This window comes from Lissotriton helveticus, chromosome 7 (genome assembly GCF_964261635.1).
Source record: "Lissotriton helveticus chromosome 7, aLisHel1.1, whole genome shotgun sequence".
Taxonomy (NCBI): domain Eukaryota; kingdom Metazoa; phylum Chordata; class Amphibia; order Caudata; family Salamandridae; genus Lissotriton; species Lissotriton helveticus.
Window position 1 is genome coordinate 1765667633 of NC_136068.1, and position 27209 is coordinate 1765694841.

At 46.2% G+C, this 27209-nt stretch overlaps 1 protein-coding gene across 3 annotated transcripts in view; it reads right to left on the reverse strand.

Annotated features, from left to right (window-relative positions):
- Nucleotides 1-27209, reverse strand: part of LOC144770745 (hyaluronan synthase 1-like) — a 272375-nt gene that overhangs the window by 135658 nt on the left and 109508 nt on the right. For all 3 annotated transcript variants that reach the window (XM_078655491.1, XM_078655489.1, XM_078655490.1), the window contains exon 3: nt 6652-7364. In XM_078655491.1, coding sequence (XP_078511617.1) covers nt 6652-7364 — 713 coding nt within the window. The remainder of the gene's footprint in view (nt 1-6651; nt 7365-27209) is intronic.

Sequence of the window (27209 nt, forward strand, 5' to 3'; positions counted from 1 at the left end):
GGACAGCTCGCACTTCCAGCCTGGACGCCGACAACGCCTCCTGGCCCGTGTGGCTGCAGAGTCCAGCGTCACCCACTCACCTGATCGCGGTGACTTCATCCGGTGCCATCCTGGTGCCCACACAATCACTGGCTAGTGATTGAGAACTGAGTCCCCTCTGCTTTCAGGTCATCTTCTTCACTGATCCAGCCTTGGATCACACCGAACATCTTCACTGGTCGCCTGCCAGCAACATCTTCTTTCAGGCTCCATAGACTACAACGAGGATTCCTGACGTCACTTGAACCCTATGCAGCCGCAGCCCCATGGCTAGGTAACTCGAGTATTTCGGTGCTCCAGCACAGGTTCACTATCCTAGTGTCCAGATCCTTTTTCGTTTTTAGTCTACCTAGTCGGATTCGTCCGGAAACAGTAACTTTAGAATTACTAGCATCCACAGACTTTGTCCCGCATCCCGCGTAAGAGTTCCCACTCTGCACCCGGGTTCCCTAGGCCTCCTGCTCCTAACCTGAGGGTTCAGTAAGGTAGTCCTAGCGGTCCTGAAGCCTCTGGATCGTGTTACTTACCTGCTAGTATTTCGCATTCCACTTTTAAAGTATATGGTTTTTCGTGCCCCTCGGGCATTTGTGTTAATTGTGCAACTTACAGTATTTTCTTAAGAGTTTTGTATTGTGCTTAGCTCCCTGACTCATAAAGAGTTCAGGGTAGTCTTGTTATTAATAAATATCCTTTATTTTTATAACAACTTGTGTGGTGTCCTTTCACTTGGTGTTCAAGGGGTATATGTGATGGTAAAACAGCTGGCTTAACACACCCTCTAGAGTGTAGCCTAAAGACTGCTCTTGTCCACGCTACTAGGATAGCTGGTCTATAAGGTTGACTTACAACCAATCATCAATAAGGGTTGTTTGGAATGATACAGAGTGATCACTAGATTAGTGAGCACTATATATCAGGCTAACTTCTCACAAACGATACCTGCCAGACTACAACATTAGGCTCAGGGGATACCACAGGTGATTTCAAGGGGAATCCAAAAGAACATATGCTAGGGGAGGGTAATGAGGTTACTAGGCAAACAGAATTGGTCCCAAAAATGATTCATGGTGACATTGAAGAGGATTGCTGCAAGAACTCAAGCACCCCAGTGTTTAAAGAGGGGGATAACTGTGGAGTAAGTTCCCCTTTTGAGAAGGTTTTGGGTAATAATTCCTTGGGTGATCTTGTTGTAAATGTGAACAGGAAATCTTGTACACTCCTATTTTGGAATGTGGCAGGATTAAGGAATAAAATTACAAACCCATTCTGGGAAACAGTTATAAATGATCGGGATATCCTGGCCCTTCAAGAAACCTGGTCTATTGATCCAGTGTATATAAGCGGTTATAGAAGCTTTTTTACTCCGGCCGTGGGGGGCCAACATGGAAGGGCAAAGGGAGGCTTAATTACGTTCCTTTCAAACCAGCTTAAGTACGAGAAAGCTTATTTTATCCCTAAATCTAGTTACTACCAAGAGATAACCCTAAGCACTAAGAAGGGAATTAATGTTGTTGTCATAGATTTTTACAATAATATTCCGAAAAGTGAAATTCCCAATACTCTTAAAATGCTTAGGGGCGATAAACAACATGAAATCGACAAAAACAATAGGGAATTGATAGTTTTATGGGGGGGGATTTTAATTGTCCACTCTGGTCAAAGGGTAAACAGGGGATTTGTGGCCTAATGCTAGAGCAGGATATCAATCTAACACACTTCGACCACTCTCTGATCGGGGATTTATTAAATGAATTACTGTTCATGTATGACCTGGGATATGCTGATGAAATAGCCCAAAAACCTACCCCCTTCGGCCCTACATTTATTGGTAGAGGAGCATCGTCTACTATTGACTTTATTATTCCCTCAAATAGTTTTAGTCATAAGATCGACAGGATAAAGACTATAGAGTTACCCTTAAGTGATCATCTGCCTCAAATAATTGAGGCTGAAAACCCTTTCTCTGAACACCATGAAGATGTGCTCTCTCTAGGTACAGTCCCTGATGTGGCTCTGGGGAGGCAAAATGGGTATACTCTAAAATGGGGTAAGGTCGTGCCAGAAATGTTCCTCGCGAAACTGCTGAATGTTTGTTCAGACAGTTTCGCAATTTGCCTAGGGGAGAAGTCTCACAGTGAGCAGATAATAGAGCACTTTAATATAATAGCTTCTGAAATTAAAAATAGTCTGTGGGTGGAGGCAAAGAAAAGAATAAAGGGAAATAAAAGTTGGTTCGACAAAGCATGTACTAGGGCACTGACTGACTTGAAACATGCTATTCACTGGTCACCCCGAGACCCACTAGAAATAAGAGGTTTGAGGAAAACATATAACGAGGCTCTAAATAACAGGAAAAATGCTATAAAAAAGGAAGCTCTAGAAGCCCTTTGTGTGGCTTCACAGTCCAAGGATGCATCCGCATTTTGGAGGGCCGTTCATACCCCTTCCTCTACGACAACCAGAAGGCCCGCATGGAGATAGCAATTGTTGAGGAGGATTGGGTAGAGCATTTCTCAAATCTTTATAGGTCCCAAGATGAATCCCACAATATAGACTCTTTTTCTACAACGGGTAATAGTGGACCAGGGGTTGAAAAATTGGTAATAACTTTGGATGAAGTCATGATGGGTGTGAAAGCAACAAAGGGAGGCAAGGCAGCAGGGCCCGATGGGATCCCTGCAGATCTATATAAAGCTAACATTGAGATCTGGGGCCCCATGCTGGTGCAGCTTTTTAATGCAGCACTAGCAAGGGGTTTTAATCAGTCTTGGTTCACCTCGGTTATCGTACCTATATATAAGAAGCAAGATAGACAAAATTGTGCCTGTTATAGGCCAATCTCCCTCCTTGACTCATCCGTAAAAATCCTTGGAAGAATCATCCTGGCAAGACTCCAGAGCTGGGCGGAGGAGAATGAGATAATGAGCGACCTACAGTATGGATTCCAGAAGGGCATTGGAACCGTTGAACAATGCCTAAATTTAATGATTGTTCAACAAAAGTACACCAGGGTAACAGGTGAACATCTGTACCTTACGTTTGTCGACCTTTCGTCGGCGTTCGACTGTGTGTCACATACTAAATTGTGGGCAATCCTGAAAGGGCTGGGAGTGGAAGATCTTATCATTTGCTTTCTGAGAGAATTATACTCAGGAGCTGCAGCCTCAGTCCGTTATGGTAGGGGGGAGAATGCACCAGAAAATTCAAAGTGGGACGTGGAATACGCCAGGGGTGCGTTCTGGCCCCTTTCCTATTTTAGCTTTATATAAACGGACTTGAGCATCATCTTCTGCAGGAGTGCAGGGATATGCCCAGGGTTGGTAAGAGATCTATCCCTGCGCTCTTGTATGCGGACGATGCAGTCTTAATGGCACGTACTCCCTTGGCCCTACAAAAACTGATATTATCATTTGAGAAGTTCATGTTGAGTTTAGATCTAAAAATCAATTGTAGTAAAACTTTCTCCATGAACTGTGGCACAAGATCTGGAAAGCAGATGAAAAGAATGTTTATAAATAATGTTCCTTCGGAAAATACCACTACCTTCCCATACCTGGGTATTCTGTTTCACGAATCTGGGGTTTGGACAAGTGCTGTAAAGGCCAGAACTCTTTTGTTCCAAAAAACTATAATGGCCTTAAAGACTTTTATAAAAAATCTAGGCAAAAAACCAATAAGAGAAATCTTGACTATATATAATGCCACGTGTACATCGGTAGCCCTGTATGGTGCAGGTCTTTGGGGGTATTCGAACGTAGAACCAATTCAAATCGCCGAAAATAAATCTATGACGGATGTCCTAGCGGTACCACAAAGTGTTTCGACCTACAATTGTCATATTGAACTGGGACAACCTCATATTTCGGATACAAATAGAACACAACCCATCCTCTTGCGGCATAGGGTATGGACAACTAACGAATGTGTCATGAATCGGGCTATGTTGCAGGATGTACTAAAAATGGAAAACGTGGGTAGATTTGGTTGGCTAGATTATGTTAAACGTTTTATGATTCAAATTGGTCGCCGACAATATTATGAGGGCCCACTCACTATGGGAAATATACCCAGAAAAGTCCTGAAAAAACTGTGTTTGGAATACCTCGAAGACAAGAGAAGGCGAGAGGAAATGAGTAAAAAGACAGTTACCTCGCACATCTTGTTATTAACTGGCAACAAAGTACAGCCATACTTAACCCTCCTGATGTCTAATTACGATCGTTTTCTCTTGACCCGTTTTAGATTAAATATAGTTTTTAGACTCTTGTCCTTACCAGAAATGAATTCATGGTCGCGAAACTTACCCACTTGCCCGTGTGATGATTCTTCGTCCCAATCTGATATCCACATTTTATTTTTTTGTAAATTTTATATTATGCCACGTAGGAAATTTATAATCCCATTCCTTAAAGAAATTAATTTAAACAGATGTCGTCCAGCTTTTTTAGAATTTCAGAGAATGGACACAATTTTAACTGTTGCTGTAGTTTTAAGTTTTAAAAAAAATGTATTTAAATTACGGAAAACAATTGGCGTTGATGAAATGTAATAGAACTGCCATTTTTTAAATTCCCTTGTGTAAAATTGTAAATTTCATGCTGCTGCTTTTATGGTTATTGTCTTTTAACCGAATAAAGTACTTTTTGAACTTTGAACTTTGAGTGCCTGACACACCGTCTTATCTTGGATATTGTCTTGCAGGCTGTGACTCACAGATTGTTCAGGGATGACCCGCCATGACTCTTCAAAATAGTTGTTTGAAGACAAATTAGAATGTGATATTTTGTTTGGACTTTCAATGGTGAATAAATGAATCAGGATTTCTGTACTCACATGTATGTTGATTGTTGTAATTGCGGGGACATCAGGCGCTGCTTTTGTTCATAATTTTGTGCAGTTGATGTGCAATTCTTGGTCCGGGGAGGTGGGGGGTGCCCTGGGTAGGGCCCAGAGGGTGTTGGGGGGTGGGCCTGGGGGTGGTGGCGGTGGGTGTTGTGGCCTACTAGGGTTTCCGGCCGCGGAGTTCAGTGACTCCATGGCATCTGTTGCAGTTCAGGTGTGGTCTGGGCTGGGCACCCTTTTGTGGTGCAGGCTGTCGTCCAACTTTGCACTAGGTCAGAGCAGGTGTTAATTTCCTGCTGCTAACGCGCCTTATCGCATATTTTGTGAGGTTATCGCTGATCTGGCTGGTCGTTGAGAATGTTGCGGAGTGGTGTTGTAGCGACTTTTGGCACAGGAACACCTACTCTGCATCTCATTAGCCATAGTTGCTGGGTCGTCTATGGCGATGATTTTTGTGCCTTCTTTCGTGAGTAAACTGATGATATCAGCTGTTAGCACCTGCTTGTGAATGGGGTGATAAATTTATCGTGACTTTGGCTGTGATAAACTGCTGATAGCTCGGCGATAGATCCTTGAGAATATGCCCCTTTGTCTTTAGATCAAATCAGTCTGCTTGGGTTATAGTGTCTGATTGTTTTTTTTCAAATAGGCGGGAGACATGCCATTTAGTGAACTGTGGGTAAGGCAGCATAACTTGGAGATTAGCCTTTTCCTAATGGGTAGCCAGTGCAGAGAGTTCAGAATTGGAGCAGAGGAGGAACAAGATGGAAGATTACAAACTAGTCTGTCTGCCATATTGTGCACCACCTGCAGTTTAGATAGCAAAGTATCATTAGCCACTATCAATAGAGCATTGCCATAGTCAAGGTGACTGGTGATCAAGGCTTGAATTAAAGTTTTGATAGAAGTTGTAGGGGGCCAAGGAAATGCTTTTCAATAGTCACATGGTAGCAAAGTAGGACCTCCAAATCGTGGATACATATTCTTTCACAGACGGTGTGAGTCCTAGCTTTGCCCCTAGATTTTTACTGCTTGCTTAGGGGACGGTGCTGGCCCTAATTCGGGAGGTCACCAATCCTTCTTCCACAACTCCTGATCTTTACCAAATAGAAGTATCTCAGTTTTGTCTCCGTTTAGAGTAGCTCTAAGAGAGATGTAGTCCACAAATGCACCTGTTATGTTAAGAAGCACACACGTGATTTTGTTAGTCTGAAGAATAGTGAGGGATGATAACTCTGCAGCCACACACAGCTGTTCTTCTAGTCACAGACAGGCTCTACACCAACACAGAGATCTATACTGTAGTATTATTGCTGGTGGATGCGTAATGTGAGAGCCTCAGCATCTGCTGGTATATAGATTCTGTACCATTCAAGGATTGATGTGGGTACAGGCCAGAGGAAATATGGGGCATTTGAACAGAAATTCAGGATGAGCTATCACAAGTGTTTCAACACTATTAAAGGTGGACCGTTTAAACCAGAATTTGTGAATTGCTATTTTTGAGGGACAATTTGTGAGATCCCCACTATCTGGATCCTCTCAGGCACATAGACACGTTTGCATTAATTAAGGCTTAACCTTGAAATGAAACAGGTACCTGAACATCACACCCATGACAGAATCACACGCCAAATCAGACACTGGTCTGTGGTGTAAACCCTGCAGTTCCCTGAAAAGTTGCTCACAAATTACAAAAGGCACCAGTAGACCATACCAATTGCATACTGTGCTCTAAACAAATTATGTAACAGAAGAAGCCTATCGTACCTGGATGTAGTCCACTGTCGATCCCAGAGCCTTGAAAGCAGTGTACATCACCTCCCTCTTTCCACCCCATTTCTGCATGATACACACACAGCGCTTGTTCTGGATCAGATCCTCCACTATCACTCGCCCGGGGTCTTCCTGGGGATTCTCGCAGTAATGAACTTCCCCTCTGCCGTGCCTGTGGTTCTGCACCATGTTTGTGATCTCTGTACACTCTCTCGTGGCACCAGTCCCACTGGAGTGGTAGTTCCCGGCCCAGACATATGTCCCAACCTCCTGCTCCTCCTTGAAGACCTCCTTGAACATCTCTAGCATGTAGCGGTCTTCCTCACCGTTCCCGTCAACGACCATGATGATCTTTAAACATGTCTGAGAGTAAACTAGGGATCGCGCTGAAAGCAGGCACTGCTTGAGGTACTTGGGGTCCTCCTGGTAGGCAGAGATGGTGAGGGCCACCTTCCTCTTCCCGCTGCAGGTCAGACGGTCACTGCCCATGCGACGATGCTCCAAATAGGCAAAGAAGCTCTGGACCACCAAGTGTAGCACCTGTATTGCTCCATAGAGACCAAAAGATGTGAGCCGCAGACGATCATGGGTGATCTGAAATTCTACACTGTAGGCTGCCAGCACACCGCTGAAAACCGCCACAGCCAAAGCCACGGTCAGGATGCGCCGGATCAAAGAAGCGGGGCCTGTCTTTGGCGTGACCGGACCTGCAGTTGGGATAGGTAGTGAGAGGATGGGAAAGTGAGGAGAGGGAAAAATAAAAGTAGTGAGTAGATAGCCACACAAAGTTCAAGGTTTGAAAAGCATACATAAGGGAGTTTGTGACAGAAGGCACATTTTAAGTTTTGTGAACATTTGAGGTGCCATACATGGAACAGTGTGAGCCAAAAACTTTATGAATGAGATTCGAAACAGACACTGATGTGATCTACTAAGGTCTATCCAACCATTGATAAGGTCTGTCAAGAATGAATTAAAAATCTAAGAGGCCTATTCTCACTTTTTAAGCCAGCGGTAGACCTGCCCTGATTTATGAATCCACATTTAGAGCATCTCATGCTTACCAATGTACTGACTGATAAACCTTCTAAAATCTACTGAAGCACTGATAGAGTTTCTAACACCCATGAAAACCCTTTTGTTAAAAAAACTTTTATTGCATTTTTATTGGAAAGTACAAACATGTAACAGTACAGAATCAAGCACAATGGCCCATGTTGTCTATGGCCATCTGTAATCTTACGACACAGTGTAGTTGTATAACCAGGAATATATCAAGATTACATTTTCAGTGTGATATAAAATAAATTCTGATTACTAAAACCCAAGAAAGCACTTATGCCACTTTCTAGACCTACCCTACCAAGAACCTTCACAACTTACCAAACATCAATAGACCTTTCCAGCATACGAACGTAGTGACAGTTGTTCTCATACCTACCAAGTTCTGATAACCCATCTCAGTCTTGTCAAAGCACAGACAGATCTTATCATACAAAGTAAAGTAGCGATAAACCTTCCGATACCTTCTAGCGCAGTGATGGGCCTACTCAGACAGGTCAAAGCTTTGATGGGTCTTTAAAAGCCCACTGCTGAGACCTACTAATGCACTCACAGTACAGTTGAGACCTAACAATGCACTCACAGTACTGTTGAGACCTGCCAATGCACTCACAGTACCGTTGAGGCCTGCAATGCAGTCACACTACTATTGGGACATGCCAATGCACTCACAGTACTGTTGACACCTGCCAATGCACTCACAGTACTGTGGAGGCCTGCCAATGCACTCACAGTACTGTTGAGGCCTGCCAATGCACTTACAGTACCGGTGGGACCTGCCAATGCGCTCACAGTACCGTTGAGACCTGCCAATGCATTCACAGTACTGTTGCTCTCACAGTACCATTGATATCTGCCAATGCACTTACCCTACTGTTGAGGCCTGCCAATTCATTCGCAGTACGATTGAGACCTGCCAATGCACTCACAGCACCTTTGAGACCTGCCAATGCACTCACAACAGTGTTGGGACCTGCCAATACACTCACAGTACCCTTGGGACCTGCCAATGCACTAACAGCACCGTTGTGACCTGCCAATGCACACACAGTACTGTTGAGACCTGCCAATGCACTCACAGTACCAATGAGGCCTGCCAATGCACTCACAATACCATTGAGGCCTGCCAATGCACTCACAGTACCGTTGAGACCTGTGAATGCACTCACAGTACCGTTGAGGCCTGCCAATGCACTCACAGTACCGTTGGCACCTGCCAATGCACTTACAGTACTGATGCTATCTGCCAATGCACTCACAGTACCGTTGACGCCTGCCAATTTCCTCACAGTACTGATGAGACCTGCCAATGCACTCACAGCACCGTTTAGACCTGCCAATGCACTCACAGCACATTTGGGACCTGCCAATGCACTCACATCACCATTGGGCCTGCCAATGCTCTCACAGCATAGTTGGGACCTGCCAATGCACTCACAATACAGTTGAGACCTGCCAATGCACTCACAGTACCGTTGAGGCCTGCCAATGCACTGATAGTGCAGTTGAGGGCGGCCAATGCGCTCCCAGTACCAATGAGACCTGCCAATGCACTCAGAGCACAGTTGGGACATGCCAATTCACTCAGAGTACCGTTGAGACCTGCCAATGCACTCACAGTACGGCCGAGGCCTGCTAATGCACTCACAATACCACTGAGACCTGCCAATGCACTCACAGCACCGTTGAGAACTACCAATGCACTCACAGCACATTTGGGACCTGCCAATGCACTCACAGCACCGTTGGGACCTACCAATGCACTCATAGCACAGTTGGGACCTGCTATTGCACTCACAGCACCTTTGAGACCTGCCAATGCACTCACAGCACTGTTGAGACCTGCCAATGCACTCACAGCATGTTGGAACCTATCAATGCACTCACAGCACCGTTGAGACCTGCCAATGCACTCACAGTACCGTTTAGACGTACCTATGCACTCACAGTATCGTTGAGGCCTGCCAATGCACTCAGAGTGCAGTTGAGGCCTGCCAATGCACTCACAGTATTGTTGAGACCTGCCAATGCATTCACAGCACCGTTGAGACCTGCAAATGCACTCCCATTACTGTAGACCTTACAATGCAATCACAGTACTGCTGAAACCTATCAAAGCACCCACATAGTGCATAGCACTGATAGATCTCACTTGACATACTAAAGCACAGGCAGCCTTTCCTGAACAACAGGATCAATAGTAGAACTTCTCAGACTTCCCAAAGCTTTGAAAACCTTCCTAAACCCACCAAAGCATCATGGTCCACTGATGCACTTTTCAGACCCACTAACACAATAATGGCAAGTTACATCCAAACAAAGCATTAATACGAGATAACTGGTCTCCCCAATCATCTTTACACCTCCTCTGACCCACCAAAGCACTGATTGTCCTGCTCAGAACTACAGAAGCACTGATACATCTTTTCATGCTTACCAAGAACCAATATGACTGATAAAACTGCAAAGGCATTCACAGACTTATCACAGTATGTGGACCCATTTACAGATCTACATGACACCTCCTCAGGCTCACAAAAGCATTCCTATACCTCCTCATATCTCTCAGCAGTTATAGAGTTTCTCAGACCTACCAAAACACTTCTTATTCTGTGCAGACCTACTCAGGAACTGGCAGTCCTCAGGGTTGTACCTAAAGCATTGACGGTCATTCTGAGAAGGTTCTCTGGTCCAAGAATGCACTGGCTGATTTTGTAAAACATACTGAAACTTGAAGAGTTCCAGTCAGAACTATTGTAGCATTGACAGTCCTTACTAAGCTCCTGGTTTCACACGGCATCCCGATTTATGGGCTTCTTTTTCCATGTAAATAAGCTGTAAATAAGCTGAATCCAGATCCTGACTTTCAAGCGACAACAACAGTGCCTCGCAGCCTCGCAGCTGACGGCAAGGAAAAAACGCCTGGAGATGCCGAAGAAGGCTGCAGTGCTGAACCGCCGAACCGCCGAACCGCAGCACCACTGCTTTAACACCAGCCGAAAATCACACCGAACCACACGGATCAAAACGCAGGCCCTCGGCAGCCGCAGCTGTCACCTTTGTAATGTTGCCTTCTTCCCTAATAAATCGCCGGATTCGGGTGCAGTTTAAATGTGTACAGGAGAGCGCCGTGAACGTCTGGAGCTCTCTGTGACTGAGACGCGAGTTGGCACCTAAAATGGCCACTGCGCGTGACGTCACCGCGTTGCACTCAACCACGAGAGCGCGACGCTACATATCTGCCTTCTTTACATAACAATGGAGAATCATAAAGTCCAACTCTAGATCATACTTATCTCCCATCTCCCAGTTCATAGTCTCTGTATCTGGAGGTCTTCACGACTGCTCTGCCTGCTCTAGTACGTCTTACCGGAGTGGTGTGGGCATTCCCAGGATAGGGCTCGGCCAGGTTCGCTGGCTGGCCTTCCTTTACCAGAGGGTTCTCTCTTCCCGGAGTCTCTTCCACTTCTTCCAGATATTCTCCTGCCATGACGTTGTCCCCTGTCTCCGACTCCGTGCTGCTCCCTCTTGTCCCTGGGTCCTCTTCTCCTCCTCCACTTATTTCTTTATCAGTGAGTGGAGTTTGGTGTTGTGCGGGTTCCCGTCTTTCTTCATTGGTCCATTGCAGAATCTTGTTGCATTTGGACATGCGGTCTTGGGACCAGACGTTTCCATCACTAAGCAGAGCCGTCCTGTCATACACCTCCTTTACCTGCATGGGTGGGCTGTATTTGCTGTCTCCTTTCCTTCTCAGCAGGGCTAGTTTGACTCTCACCCATTCTCCTCTTTCTAGAGAGACTCTCTTCGCAGTGCGTCTCTTACTGTAGTGTTCAGTGTATATTCTTTGTGCTTTCTCCAAATTGTGCTGCACTACTGCCGGAGACCATTTGCTAGTGACAGTCTTCTCCTTCTGCACTGTATTGTCCTTGGTGAATGGGTCACACCCTTTAAGGATCAGGAATGGACTATACCATGTGCCAGTGGGCGTGATACAAATGCTTTTCTTCAATTCATCATTTGCTGCAATCGCTTTTCTTGAAATCTTCACTTGCTGCACTCTTGCTTTTCTTTTAATCATCTCTGGTTGAACTCTTGCTTTTGTTGAATTAGTCACTTGTTGCATTGTTGCTTCTCTTGTATTTGTAAATTGTTGCACTCTTGCTTTTCGTGTATTCATCACCAGTAGCACTCTTGCTTTTCTTGTGATTATCACTTGTTGCACTCTTGCAATACTAGTATTTTTCACTTGTTCACTCTAGCATTTCTTGCACTCTTGTTTTTCTTGTGCTGATCACTTGTTCACTCTTGCTTTTCTTGTATTCACCCATTGTTTGATTTGTGCTTTTCTTGTATTCTTCACTTGTTTGCTCTTGCTTTTCTTGTACTCACCACTTGTTGCTCCTTGCTTTTCTTGTATTCATCACTTGTAGCGCTCTTCCTTTTCTTGTATTCATCACTTGCTGCTCTCTTGCTTTTCTGGTATTCATCACCTATTGTACTCTTGCTTTTCTTGTATTCAACACTTGCTGCACTCTTCATTATCTTGTGTTCATCACTTGTTACGCTCTTCCTTTTCTTTGAGTTCAGGACTTGTTGCAGTCTTACTTGAATTTGTCACTTGCTGCACTCTTGCTTTTCTTGAATTCGTCACTTGCTGCATTCTTGCTTTTCTTGAATTTGTCACTTGCTGCACTATTGTTTTTCTGAAATTCTTCACTTGTTGCATTCTTGCTTTTCTTTTATTCATCACTTGTTGCTGTCTTGATTTTCTTGCATTCATCACTTGTTGCACTCTTGCTTTTCTTGTATTCATCACTTATTGTGCTCTTGCTCTGCACTTCTTTTTCCCAGTCCTTGCCCATCGCGATGGCAGCTTGTATGGAGCCCATTATGACCCGGTTAAACCTTTCCACTAGGCCGTTGCTGGCTGGGTGGTATATGGCTGTATGTTTCATCTGGATGTATGACATCACAACGCATGCTTTTACATCGCATGCCTTTACAACGCGGTATTTACAACGAATACCTTTACAACGCATAGTGCTTTGGGGCGCTGGATAGTGAATAGTTTAATTTACTATGCCAACTCCAGTCCCCGTGGACACTAGGGAAGGTGTTGGACAGTAAATTAAACTTGTTCCATATCCTAGAGCGCCCCCCAGCGCAATGCGTTGTAATTGTTTGCATTGTAAAAGTTGCGTCGTAAAGGCACTGCGTGGTAAAAGTTGCGTTGTAAAGGATGTTTCCCGTTTCATCTTGATCCCGTTCCTTTCCATGTATCGATGCCATTTTTCCGAGGTAAATTGTGGTCCATTGTCACTCAAGATGGACTGGAGTATACTTTCTCTGAGGAATGTAGCGGTGAGAAACCGAAAGACTGTTTCCATCTCCTCTTGTATGTGCACTTCAGGCCACTTTGAATACCTGTCGATGAGGATGCATACATACTTCGGGGTGTCCTGGCTGTCTAACACGGGTCCCAGGATGTCTATGGACACCTCTACCCAAGGATTCAAAGGGTTGGTGAATTTTCCCAATGCTGGTCTCAAAGGTGTTTGGGTCTTGTCCGCTCTCTGGCACTGGTCACATTCCCTTACATGTCTCTCGATCTGGATGTCCATTCCTGGCCACCAGTACATCTGTTTTGTTCTCATCTTCGTTTTCACGATCCCCAGGTGTCCTTCATGCATTATCGCTACCAGGTGAGGTATCAATGTCATTGGGGGAACCACTTTGTCTCCTCTGAACAGGAAGGTCCCCTGGTCTTCGATGGACAACTCTTCGCGCACCTCGTAGAACTTCCTGAGTGCTGACCGTAGATGTTTCTTTTCTGGCCATCCTTGTAGCAGGAATCCCTTGACCTCTCCAAATTCGGGATCTTCTTCATAGGCTTTAGTCCATTCTTGGTTACTTATCAGTCTTTCCAGGTCCTCCGTGAATGCCACCAGGACTTCTCTCTCGTCCAGGCCGGCTGGGGCTTCCTCCATCGCGGAGGCTCTACTGAGGTAGTCGGCTACCTTATTCTTCATCTCTGGGATGTATTCCATGTCATACCTGCAGTCTAACAGCTTCAGAGTCATCTTTGCGATGCGGGGTGTTGCGTTGGCATGTCCACTTGATGTGAGTATTTTGACCAGGGGTTTATGGTCCGTCTTGAGCTTGAACCTCGTGCCCCACAAGAATTGGCGGAACTTCCCCATGGCCCATACGACCGCCAGCATCTCCTTTTCTATGACACTGAATTTCTGTTCAGTTGGGGATAGGGACCTGGATGCAAAGCTGAGGGTCGCCACTTCCCCATTCTTCCTTTCCTGCATATGGACTGCCCCCAGTCCTTTTTCACTGGCGTCTGTAGTTAATATGGTTTGCCCCTGAGGATCGTATCCTTGAAGGGGTACTGCCTTGCTGATGTCATCCTTTATTTTGTTGAAGTCCTTTTGTGCTGCTTCGGTCCATATAAATGATGTTTTGTCCCGTATGAGCTGCCTCAGGTGGTGCATCTTTGTGGCAAAGTGTTGTACGAATTTGCTGTAATATTCGGCCATCCCCAAGAAGGACCTCACCTCTTCTTTATTCTTTGGTGCTGGTGCGTCGCATATCGCCTTGACATTGGCTTGTTTGGGCGTTATGCCTTGCTTCCCAATCTCGTGACCCAGATACGTAACTGATGCCATTCCAAACCGGCATTCATCCCATTCGAGGCCACTATCTTCCAGAACTTTGAGCACCTGGGCCATCTTCTTGTCGTGGTCAGATTGGTCTTTGCCCATCACCAGTATGTTGTCTTGGAAGTATTGTACTCCCTCTATGTCTTTAAACAATTTGTGCATCAGTTTTTGAAACACCGCCGCTGCTGATGCTAGCCTGAACGGCATGCGGCAGAATTGGTAGCATCCGAAAGGTGTTGAAAGGACATCAGCTTCCGGCTCGATGGGTGTAGTGCTATCCGGTGATAGGCTGATGTGAGATCGATGAAGAGAACCATTTTATCCCCTTTGTCTTGGCCAGCATTTCTTCTATCCGCGGTAGCGGTAATTTCTCTACTATTATGCCCTTGTTCAACTCGCGGAAGTCCACGCATAGACGGACCTTGCCATTTGGTTTCATGGCCACCAACAATGGAGCTAGCCACTCCGAGCAGTTAATGGGTTCAATGATCCCGTTTTCCTCCAGTCTTTGTAGTTTCTGTTGTACTGCTTCTCTGACCGCTATGGGTATGTTCCTCACTTTGTGGGCTACTGGTGTGGTGTTCTCTTTAAGATCTATCCTATGGGTGAATTTCACTAGTTTGCCCACTGTACCTCCGAACACCTTGGGGAATTCACTTCTCATCTTCTCGACGTTGGGTTGACACTCTGCGCTGGTCATCAGTACCTGTGTGTCTCCTCCTAGGTTTCATTGTATGCCCAGATCGCCTTGTTCCATCCATCCTAGGACTGACAGACCCTTCTCCGCTACGTACAGCTTGCACTCCGCACTGCGGCCTTTGAACTTGAACTTCAAGACTCGGTATCCTACCATCCGAATTGGTTCTCCCGTGAATGTGACTGGTCTTATGTCCGGTGGTTCCTGGTGCGGTCCAAGTCGCTCCACACTGTCCTGTGTACTATAGTGTACGGGGAGCCCGAGTCCACAACCATTTTAATCGGTATCCCTCCTACCACCACGTCGCATAGTGGTTACCTGGAGCATCTGCAGTCAATGTATATCAGTTGTTCTTCGATGCACAGCACGTTGTCTTCATCATCCTGTTCTCTCTCTCCTTCTTGCTCCGGTTCTTGTGTCATGTCCTTCACCGTCGGTCTCTTCGTCTTGTGGCGACACACTTTTTCGTAATGTCCTACTATCCTGCAGTACATGCAGTTCGCTCGGAACGCCAGACAGTATTTGTCATACGCCGCATGGGACTGGCTTCCACACCTGTAGCACGCATTTGTGCTTTCATTGTTCTGCCTTCTTTGCTGTGTGGGTTTTACTGTCCCCCTATTTGGTGCTTTCCCTTCTGTTGCTGTGGCTTTGCTTCTCTCTGTGGTTTCTGCTTCATCGACTTTGTTGACCATAGGCCTCTGGGTGGATTCTCTTTTCGCTGCGTCGGCCCATCTCTTGGATAGCTCGGCCTTCTTCACCATGGCGATGACTTCCTTAAGTGTTGCGTCTCCGTTTACCCATAGTTTGTCTTGGACTGCTTTGTTTGTCGTGTGCATGACTATTTGGTCTTTTATAAATTCGTCATGTAATACTCCAAACTTGCACGTGATCGCCAGTTTCCTTAGTGCAGCCACGTAGTCGTCTATCGATTCGCCCATTTCTTGTTTCCTTTGTTGCAAATTATATCTGTCTATGGACGTGCACACCGCTGGCCGATAGTGATTGTTCAGGTCTTCTATCGCCTGACGGAACACGTCTTCATCTGCAGCTGGTCTAGGGGTGGGTACTAAATTTTGGAAGACCCTGATCCCTTCCGGGCCTAAGTTGTGTAGCAGTATCCTTCTCTTCCTCTTGCGAGGAAAGGTTTCTCCACTCTCATCTTCCAATGCTTCTATGTAATTCATGAAGTATTCTCTCCAGTCCTCCACTTTAGTAATGGTTTCCCTGGTTTGGGTAGGAAGGGGATCGGCGTCGTGAGTGAGGATGCTTGGGCACTCATTTCGGCGCGTCTTGCTGGCTCTGTCTCTTGTCCCCCTGGGCTACCTGGGGCGCTTGCGCTCTCCCCGTGCATCTGGGTCGGATGAGGCGGTGAGGTACCCCCTTCTCCGTGTTGCCCTAACTTCGCCAGGGCCTCTGGTGTCCCCCAGGTGCCTGCGACTGGGGACGGTCTTCTGGTGGGGTGTCCTCCTCTTTCTGCCAACCCCTTGCCTGTTTGCCTGTGGGAGTCCCTGCTCAGCTGCTTACTTGTGCTGGTTGTAGTGCCTGGAGGGGCTTCCCCTTCTGGTTGCTTGCTCTTCTTGGCTACTAGGTGCAGCCCTCTGCCACGCTCTCCTGCTGCTGTTCTTGTCAGCTGCTCCCACGTGGTGCCTTCACAGCGCTCAGTGGGGCAGGCTGTCTTTGTGCTGGTGAACTGACTTGCTTTTTTTTTAATATATAGTATCCCAGCTCGTCGGCACTGTAATGTTGCATCCTTCCCTAACAAATCGCCGGATTTGGGTGCATTTTAAATGTGTACTTTATTAATATGCAGCAGGAGAGCGCTGGTAACGTCCGGAGCTCTCCGTGACTGAGACGCGAGTCGGCACCTCAAATGGCTGCTGCGAGTGACGTCTCTGCGTCGCGCTCAACCACTAGAGCGCAACGCTACAACCTTGAGCTTTCACGCTGCCCCAGCTGCCCCGGCAGACTCATTATGGTGGGATGGCCCGCATAGCTACGGTGAGCTGGGTCCCCACGCAGCCTCCTCACGTAGCAGCGCCCGCAGCATCTATACCCACAATCACATCGACAACCAAACAGTGGAAGGGACAGAGTGGGGGCTGCGGGGAAGCAAACGCCAAACCCCAGCCTTAACAACCCCTTGACAGGCCAGGGTAGAAGGGAACTCACAGTAGCGGCAAGCGCTGTTGCCTTTAGGTGGCAGCTGCAGTAGGTGAGAGCCCTCGGCGGGTCCATGGAGGTGGCCTCACTAGGTTAGGGGGAGCCTGCAACCTGAGAGCCCTGCTTGTCCTAACTCCCCCCACTGACAGCTTTATTGATTCACTTGCCCTCTACTCTACCACCTTCACCTCTGCCTTGACCTTCCAGCCGTCTTCAGCCCGGCTTGCTTGAATCCAGTGGCAAAGTGAGCAAGGGACTCACGTCTGAGCATACCCTGCCACACTTATGGCGGCCAAAGCGGTACAAAAGGGGGTGGTGATGGACGGATTTGCCACTGGATTCAAGCATGCCGGGCTGAAGACGGCTGTAATGCCAGAAACCGGTCCTTGGAAGCTTGTTTCCGGTCCAGGGAAGGCATGGCTTGGCAGTTCGGGCTGGACTGTTCCCATGAGGCACAGGGTCAGACTGATTTGAATATAGCCATGTCTGAATTGGGGTGGCGGAGTGGGCTAAAGAACAGTGATGGATTAAACCCAGATCTTTTGACTGGGTGTGAGTGTTTGATTGGTTCAGATGCTCCGTCCATCACCACCCCCCTTTTGTACTGCTTTTGGCCGCCATAAGTGTGGCAGGGTATGCTCAGACGTGAGTCCCTTGTTCACTTTGCCACTGGATTCAAGCAAGCCGGGCTGAAGACGGCTGTAATGCCAGAAACCGGTCCTCGGAAGCTTGTTTCCGGTCCAGGGAAGGCATGGCTTGGCAGTTCGGGCTGGACTGTTCCCATGAGGCACAGGGTCAGACTGATTTGCATATAGCCATGTCTGAACTGGGGTGGCGGAGTGGGCTAAAGAATGGTGATGGATTAAACCCAGATCTTTTGACTAGGTGTGAGTGTTTGATTGGTTCAGATGCTCCGTCCATCACACCCCCCTTTTGTACCGCTTTTGGCCGCCATAAGTGTGGCAGGATATGCTCAGACGTGAGTCCCTTGCTCACTTTGCCACTGGATTCAAGCAAGCCGGGCTGAAGACGGCTATCTTAGCCAGAAACCGGTCCTCGGAAGCTTGTTTCCGGTCCAGGGAAGGCATGGCTTGGCAGTTCGGGCTGGACTGTTCCCATGAGGCACAGGGTCAGACTGATTTACATATAGCCATGTCTGAACTGGGGTGGCTAAAGAACGGTGATGGATTAAACCCAGATCTTTTGACTGGGTGTGAGTGTTTGATTGGTTCAGATGCTCCGTCCATCACCACCCCCCTTTTGTACGGCTCAAGATAGCAGCACTAATGAACATAGCAGACGACCGCCCAATTATACCCGCATATTCAAGGAAGAGACCTCCCCCTGCGAGGAACTTAGGATGAACTAGAAAACTGCCATTGCAGCCCACCAGCATCCCTACCCAAAGCAACCAGAAGGCCTATCCAGGGGTGGAACCCCCTCTTTTTGCAAACAATGGGCAGGACACATAACCAGAAAGCCTCTTGACACAGCTCTGCCCAAAGGCGGCTCCACAGTAATGATGATGGTGCGAATCCACCAGCCCAACGACCTCTGGCTATACCCTCAGACTACGGAGACTAGTGAGCCCCAATACCAATCCAAAGAGCCAAAACCAACGAACTCCCGGTCCCACTCAGCTGCCCTGTCCCCAGTGTCCCCTGTGGCTGGGGAGCTTACAGCCTCGTTCCTTCACAACCTTGGACAAAAGATCGAAAGAACCCTTGATCTAACCCCAAACCTGTTGTGGCCCCTAGCGTCCCCATGGACTGCAACTCAAAAGTTGACTATCTCATCTGCAACATCAGCACCGATGCGGTCTCAGAGAAATCATCCCCGATTGAGACAAACAGCGCCACCAATAAAGCCCTCCTGTGGCATTCGACCAAGATGGAAGTTCAAATAGATCTTCTATAAGCAATTGCAGGGCACCTAGTGACTAATAAACCCGTCAGCTGTCCAGAAACACCCAAAGACATACAAAGCTTAAAATTCAGGGCCTGTGACGCCATTGGAAAAGTCTTGCGGAAACACACCTCACGCACAAAGGACATACACAAACCCTCCTTATCAAGGAGAGCAAAAAAGAAGCCGAAGAAGTAACAGAAAAAAACAAAGCTAAAAGTGAGACAATTGCAGTCATTGAAGATCAATTAACTGCCCTTACAAGGGGACACAAAAGTCACTCAGTTGTACCCAATTTCACTGACAAAAACTGGGGCAAAAAGGTCCCCTGGTTTCCCCGGCTTAAGAAATTCAGCATAAGCCAACCACATTACCAAGCACCTCCAGCGCGAAGGGCCAAAAGTCACTAGTTAGGCCAAATCGCCTTACAGACAACGACCCAACGGCCGGAATAAGTCCATCTCCTGCAGAATTGCTCATCCAGACAACCTCAGCAATATCAACGCTACAGTCGGTTACCCCAAATCCATCACAATTAAGCCTGGGGCTTCAGCCTGCCACCAGGAGCAATAACGGCCAAAGCAAGTGGCCCCAAGCAGGACCTGCTTCAATCCACCAAGGAAGCACCAGCACAGGATCAACCCCAGTAGTGTCATTTACAGAAAGGGGATAAACGGCCTAAATTGTGGGTGCACCAGCAGTTGTATATGAGGTGGTCCTCACACCGAGATTCCTGATTCGGAGTAAAATTTTACGTCTTTTCAAACATTTGGACACCCGAGAGTAGATACAAACAGGGGACCTAGAATGGGTGAAATATCTGAGCACAAATGGGTATACACATGGTGACTCATCAGTGGTGGGCCTGAAGAACAAAGAAATATAACAAGCCATTGTGAACAACTCCATCCTACTCGCCAGGTGGGGCATAAAAGTCCAGATGTTGCAGCACCCAAAATATCCACACATCCTGGCCCCAGACGGGCCAAAGAGACCTAATGGGCATCAGAATCTCATGCCAAAACAATCATTGAGTTATACGCACCACCTCATCTATCTCTGATCAAAAGGGACTCACAAGAAGGAGGCCACAGTATTCCTAACTGCGACAAAAGTCAGCCTGTCAGAGGAGATGCTGGGCCAGGATTAACCCACAAGGAGCAATTAACTATAATTTCCTGGAACATAGCAGGGATCAGTGAAATCTGTGAAAATGAAAATCTGAAGCAGTTCCTGGAAAGTGGGGACATAATCTGTTTCCAAGAAACATGGGCCTTGTCTGGCACCCCTTTGGCGGGGTACTACGAACACCAGGTCCCAGCCATAAAAAAGGAATCTTCTGGCCGTCCAGCTGGCGGGTTATCAGTTTTTATATAATATGAATGTGCCCTCGCACCCACATCTATCAACTCGAACTCCCCTGGTCTGCAAGCCCTACAGACCAGAGGTTTGAGTTTCAATAAACATCCAATGTGCCTATTGGCAAGAAACTGTTATATCAATCCCGCACAGACCCTCATGAAAGATCAGCTGGAGGCATTGGCACAGAACCTAGAGACCGGTTAAACAAACACAAATCATATCAGGTTATTCTAGCCAGGGATTTTAACCTGAAAGATCTTGACAAAACAGAATCACCCATCGGGGATCAGGCAGGGCAGCTCCCCTGCAAGACCTTCTCACCAATTATAAGCTGACATCAACCTACGCACTGAAAAAAGCTCACTCTGCCTCCAGGCATCCCCAGCTCACCTTTCGGGATGCTTCAATAATCGATTACATCATGGCTAGCGAAGAGATGGTGGCCAGAATGGAAGACTTCGAAGTCGAAGATCAGAAGGAAAGCGATCATAGGCCATTAAGAGCAGCATTTCAGCTAGACGTACCGCCAGCTACCATCTACCAACCCATTGGGGAGGAAAAACACAGTGTCCTGAGGAGGATCAAGTGGTCAGATAAGACCGGGAACATACTTCGAACATGGCTGGGCCAGGTACAGGAAGGGAGCCTGCTTGCAGAGCTCTCACCGATAAAAGGATGGGAGAACATTATTGAGGACCTACAAACCAAGCTCGGGAACCCCAAGTCCTAAAACCCGAGACCAAAAGGGCAATTGAGACCAGTAAGCACCTTTCAAAACAACGATATACAAGAATGCAAATTGCTTCTGCATAAGGCCCTCGCAGAAAAGAAAAGAAGGGGCAGCCATATAGAGGGACCATCAATTGCATCGCTGAGGGCATCTTTAAGGAAGAAACTATGGGAATACAAAAAAGCCAACATGGAAAGCGAATGGCTTAAAGTCTTTTCCTTGCTCAAACAAAAAAATCCAGCACGACTCTGGAGACATATAAATCAGTTGAGCAATCGAGGACCCTCAAGAGAAAATAGAGTTGCAGAAAAAGATTGGATGCTATATGTGAAGCAGCTATATGTAACAGCCCCTACTAATGGAGTCCTAACAAGTGGTAGGGCGGATCCAGTTGAGCAAGTCAAGCTAGTTAGCACAAAGCCAGGAGTCTTGACTCCGAGCCCAGGCAAGGCTTCCATGGGAACCAGATCTCCGGCTGATGCTCATGGCACTTCACCAGCCTGGACAAACATCCAACAGGTCATCAAAACTATCAAGAGCATGAAGAATGATGGAGCCCCTGGGCCTAACAGGATTCCAGCACCGGTCTTTAAACTGGCACCAGAGTTCTGGCCATCACTCCTAACCCCGCTCTTCAATTACACATTTTCGACTACCATAACTCCTGAGGCTTGGAGGGGTTCCATTTCGGTCACTATTTTTGAAAAAGGAGACCACCTAAAGCCATCGAATTACAGGCTTATTGCCCTGCTTGATCTGGAAGCCAAGGCATATGCCCACCTACTATTGAAAGATCTGGAGAAGTGGGTCGAAGAGAGAAACAGAATACCCTTGCACCAGACTGGTTTTAGGTCACAGGCATCAACCATGGACAATGTTCTGGCGCTAGCACACCTTTCAGCCCAGGCAATCCTGAAGAACCATCCCCCGCTCTTCTGCTGCTTCGTGGATTATAGGACAGCCTTTGACAAAGTAGTCAGAAAAAGATTATGGTGGAAGTTAAAAAATTGGGGCATTCCATCAAACCTCCCGAAGGCAATAAGATCATTATATGAGGACACCTGAGTGTGGGTCAAAACAAGTGCCCGTACAGTTTCCCCCAAAATAGCCACGGAGAATGGGTTGCAGCAAGGATGCGTGCTGGCCCCCATCCTCTTCAACTTATACATGGCGGATTTGGGGGAGGCCCTAAAAGGAGCCAGCTTAGTAGCCCCAAGATTAGCAAGTGTGAGGCTGTCAGTTTTACAGTATGCTGACGACACAGATATAATGGACCATATGAAGGTGGGCCTACAAAGAGCCCTAAACGCACTAAACAGTTTTAACATCATTAACAACCTGATAGTTAATGAAGGAAAAACCAAGGTCATCATTTTTGGGTCCTACCATCTGAAAAAGAATGCAATGTGGCAACTGAGAAGCGTGCAAATTAATTTGGTGGCTTCATACAACTACCTAGGGGTCTGGTTGACGGAACTGGCCAAGGCAAACGTACACCTAAAACAGCAGAGCTCCAAGGCCAGCAAGGTTACACATCTATTAAAACCAGGTATGGGCGAATTTTGCGAATTCGCGGTACGCAAATTCGTGCGAAAGCATACTCGAGGTCCGCAAAATCCACAAACGTTTGCGAGATTGCGGATTTTTTTATTTTTGCGTGTTTGCGGGATTTTTTTCACCTGCGGCTACTGCGAACTTACCCATGCGGTCGTATATGGGCGCGGCCATCTAGTAAGTAAGTAAAGCTTTATTCGATTTTCCAATAAAATCATAAAAGCACAGCAGATACATCAATTCAAATTTCATAAACATTTTTAAAAGAATAAATGCTTACTTCTACACATTCATTTAAAAAAAAAAACAGGTATATGGGCGGCAAGAAAAACATTCATTGAAATAGATTTAAAATGCAATATCAACAAACAACAACAGGTGGTGTCGTGGAACCCAGAGGGGAAATGTTATGCCACATGGATTTACGATACTTTATGACAGATCTTAAAAAACATGAGACAACGAATATCACATGATCATCTTCTAATCTTAACAATTTTAAAAAAGCTGGCCTGCAGTTTCTTAAGCCCCACCGTTTTAATAAAGGTTTCAGATATAGTTTTCTGGGGTTAGAATAAAAAGTGCAAAAAAACATTATGTGCATGTTAGATTGCACCGCGATTCTATCGCATGGACAGATCAGCTTGGTAGACGACCAGTTGTTCGCGTCAGGTAAGGTTACCATACGGTAAAAGATCCCTAGACGCAAGCGGGACAAAAGCATTCGGTGGTACGGACTGGGATCAACATTCAAGTAAGTTTGCAAGCCTTCGTTGGGGGTAATTTCCTGAAATTTTAGGATGGTATGTTTAAATTTTTCAATATTCCATCTCACAGTATCCAGGTGGGTAATTATTATTTTTTTGAGAGCTGATCTAGGGACATCCTCCATGGATCTTGGATTTTCAAAATATTCCAGGTGTCCTAGTTCTTTAAGTAATAATCTTACATAAGATAGCCATCTAAAGTTAGCAACCCCATCTAAGGCTAAGCAGTCTTCTATGAGATCCCTGTTAAAACCAGCTTCGTGTGTTGTCCACACCTTGTGCCACAAAAGAATTGGCGACATCTTTATGATATCACTAAGGTGTTTAACGCCTGTCTCAATATGCGTCATAAATGTAGATGTGGTTTTGGGGACTCCCAATAAGTAGGAGATGAATTGGTTTTCAGAGCACTGCAGGGAGTAGTCCTTCTCAATACCCCATAAGCCCGCACCATAGGTAGCTGTGGAAGCGCATTTGGCCCGGTAGATCTGGATCAGCTCCTTGATTGGTTTGCCGCCCAGTCTGTCAGAGAAGGCACGCAAGGCACCTATGGTGCGAGTGAAAGCCAGCTTTCTTGCTACAATCGCCGGCTTCCAGCCGCACCTCCTGTCAAACAGGACCCCTAGGTAGCAAAACCTATCAATGGTAGCTATTTTTTGTTTGTCCAGAAATATAGTGCAAGGGGCCCTATTAAGCTTTCTAGAGCATGGCATGGTGTATGTTTTGGAGATATTTACTTTAAGGCCTCTCTCCTGCATAAAACCCGCAAACTTGGTAACCGCCCTCTGTAGACCTACTTGAGTCTGAGACATTATTGCCGCATCGTCGGCGTACAGGAGGATTGGTACTGGTAGTCCTTTCACAGTGGGATAATCATTTGGAAAGAGGGAAAGATATTGTCCCACTGAATTCATATAATACGTAAAAAGCCGTGGGGCCAAAATACAGCCTTGTCTTACCCCTCTTGAAAGTGCAAATTTATCCGTACACTCCCCCTGTTTGCCATATCTCACTCTTGCCCCGGAATTGTTGTACAGCTCCTTAATGAAGATGATTATACGGGCATCAATGCCCAGATCATCCAGCGTGGAGCATAATAATGTATGATCCACGCAATCGAAAGCGGAGCTTAAGTCGACAAAGGTTATAAAAAGTGCTCCGCCTCTTGCCTGTGTGTATTTGGAAGTAAGGAGGGACAGGTTTAAGCACTGTTCAATTGTCCCTATACCTTTCCTAACCTGTATTGCAAGTGTGACACAACATTATGGTCTTCCTCCCATGCTTGGAGTCTTTTTAAAATGATCCTTGCTGCTACTTTCATTAGGCCATCCAATAAGGATATTGGCCTGTAGCAGGTCGGGTCATCCCGGCTGCCCTTTTTAAAAATAGGAACCACTATAGCGTCCGACCAGGTTTCAATGAACCTGTTTCGGTTTCCCATATTCAAAACATTTGTAAGCAGGGGGGCCCAGAAATCCGGTTCGGCCTTATAAACGTCTACCGGGGTACAATCGGGGCCTGCTGCTTTACCTGGTGCGCTTTCCCTGATTGCTTCTTGGACTTCTCCTAATGTGAAGGTTAAGTCTATCGGGGATGGATGAGATGGGGAATATGTACCTCTACTATTGTCTATGCTTTTATCCACAATTGATCTAGACCCTGCAGGTAAGATAGTGTCTGCTATGCTTGGTTGATTATATAGTTGCCTGAAGTGGGTTAACCATCTTTCAGCAGGTATAGCGAGGTCTATTTTGTTTCCATTATCCCTCGGTTGGTATAGGGTTTTAACCAGCCTCCAGAACTGAGAGCTATTTTTCTGTGTAGAAACTTCTCTCAGTGTTTCCCAAGCCTGCTTTTTTAAAGCCAGTCTTCTTTCTTTAATTGCAAGTTTGTATAATGTCCTGGCCTCACGAATTATATAGGGGGATCTTGGTTTCATGGCCAGTGCTTCTTTTAAGGCTTTTAATGCTTTTGTGCACTTCCCGTTAAACCAACCTTCACTACTAGTGGGATTTTTTTGGGAAACACGGGTCAGCACATTTTTAATGTGGTGTAGGATATTGGCAAAGGCTGACATGACAATAGTGGGCTCCCCATGTTCCCCCAAACATATGTTCACATCCACTGCACAGTGGGTGATCAGCTTTTGTAGGAACATACTAGGTACAATTTTTTCCCATTTTATCACATAGCCATTAGTTTTAGTTAAGTCGACCTTATATGGATACGTGCAAGAGGTTCCCTTATTTTCAGAACGCCCTTTTACATTTATACCAATTATCAAAGGATAGTGGTCGCTAGATACATCTTTTCCAACTTCCCACAAGGATATAAACCCTTGGTTGACATGAGTTATAAGAATAAAGTCAATAGTCGATTTGCAACCCCTTCCAAAGAAGGTTGGCTCAAAAGGCACGGGCAATGAACAATTCTGATTAGCAAAGGAAAAGTCAAAATTAAAAACAATACCATTTAACAACGTCCCCATCTTTGTGTGGACGAAATGTATCGGATCCTCCCCCCCATAGACATCCAAACCACAGAGGCCTGAATCAGTGTGTGGGCAAATAGTACAATTAAAATCCCCGACCCAGATTATTTTTGCCCCCTTAAATAGGTCGACTGCTTTAGCCATATAACACAACATATTAGACATGGTGGACTCCATTTCACTATTAGGCATGTTGTTATAAAAGTTCACCAATACAATTTTCTCATTCTGGCCCCAATTGAGAGATAGGATTTGGAAATACGTGCTGGAGAGAACTTTATTAACCTTTACCTCTGCAGATGTTGAAACATATATACAAAGCCCACCCTTATTATGACCCTGTACTGACAGCTTAGCCGGGGAATGAATGGTCTGATACCCTAGCAAGTGTAGTTCTTCATAACACCATGTCTCTTGGAAGCACAGGATATCATGCTTGTGTATGACATCCAACCAAGCTGTGTTATTGGCTTTACTAGCTAACCCCGCGACATTCCATGAAAGGAGAGAATTGGAGTAAGGTACCCTGCTAGTGACCGCGTGTAAACTGCCTGCGCTCGCTAAAGAATTTTGCAGTCGCGAGGATGGTATGTTTAAGATGGCAGAAGGGGTCCTAGGGGTAGCAATGGGACGATTATGGGGAATTAATTGAGAATGGTAAGGGACGACGCTAAGCATCGTATCATCTCCTAATAAGTTTTCCCCCAACCACGTGTTAGCCTGAGACGCCTTTGGTGGACTTACTAAAGGATTTTGGGTAGTGATAGACTGATGTTTCTGGTGCCCCTCAGGCATCTTTTCTATGTTGATAGGCTCATAATGTCATTCATTCTCATCCAGTTCAGAAAGAGGGTGAAATAAATTAGTCAGAGGTATACTCCAGGAGTCCTTAGGGTTGTGAGATTGAAAGCTGTCCCAATAATTATAAGAGATAGAATTTTGATAATTTGGCGGTTGATAGGTTGGCTGGCAAGGTGGAAAGTGAGGATCATTAGTAAAGTCATAAGAGTTCTGGCCCCTTGTCATCAATGGGGGTTCTAATCTATGGGGAACATAGGGTCTGTGACTCTTGGGTTGGAAAGGGGTGGGCCTAGGTTGGAAGGAAGATGGATTGTATCCCATGTGGCAACCTTGAGCTGGAAACGAAGGTTTT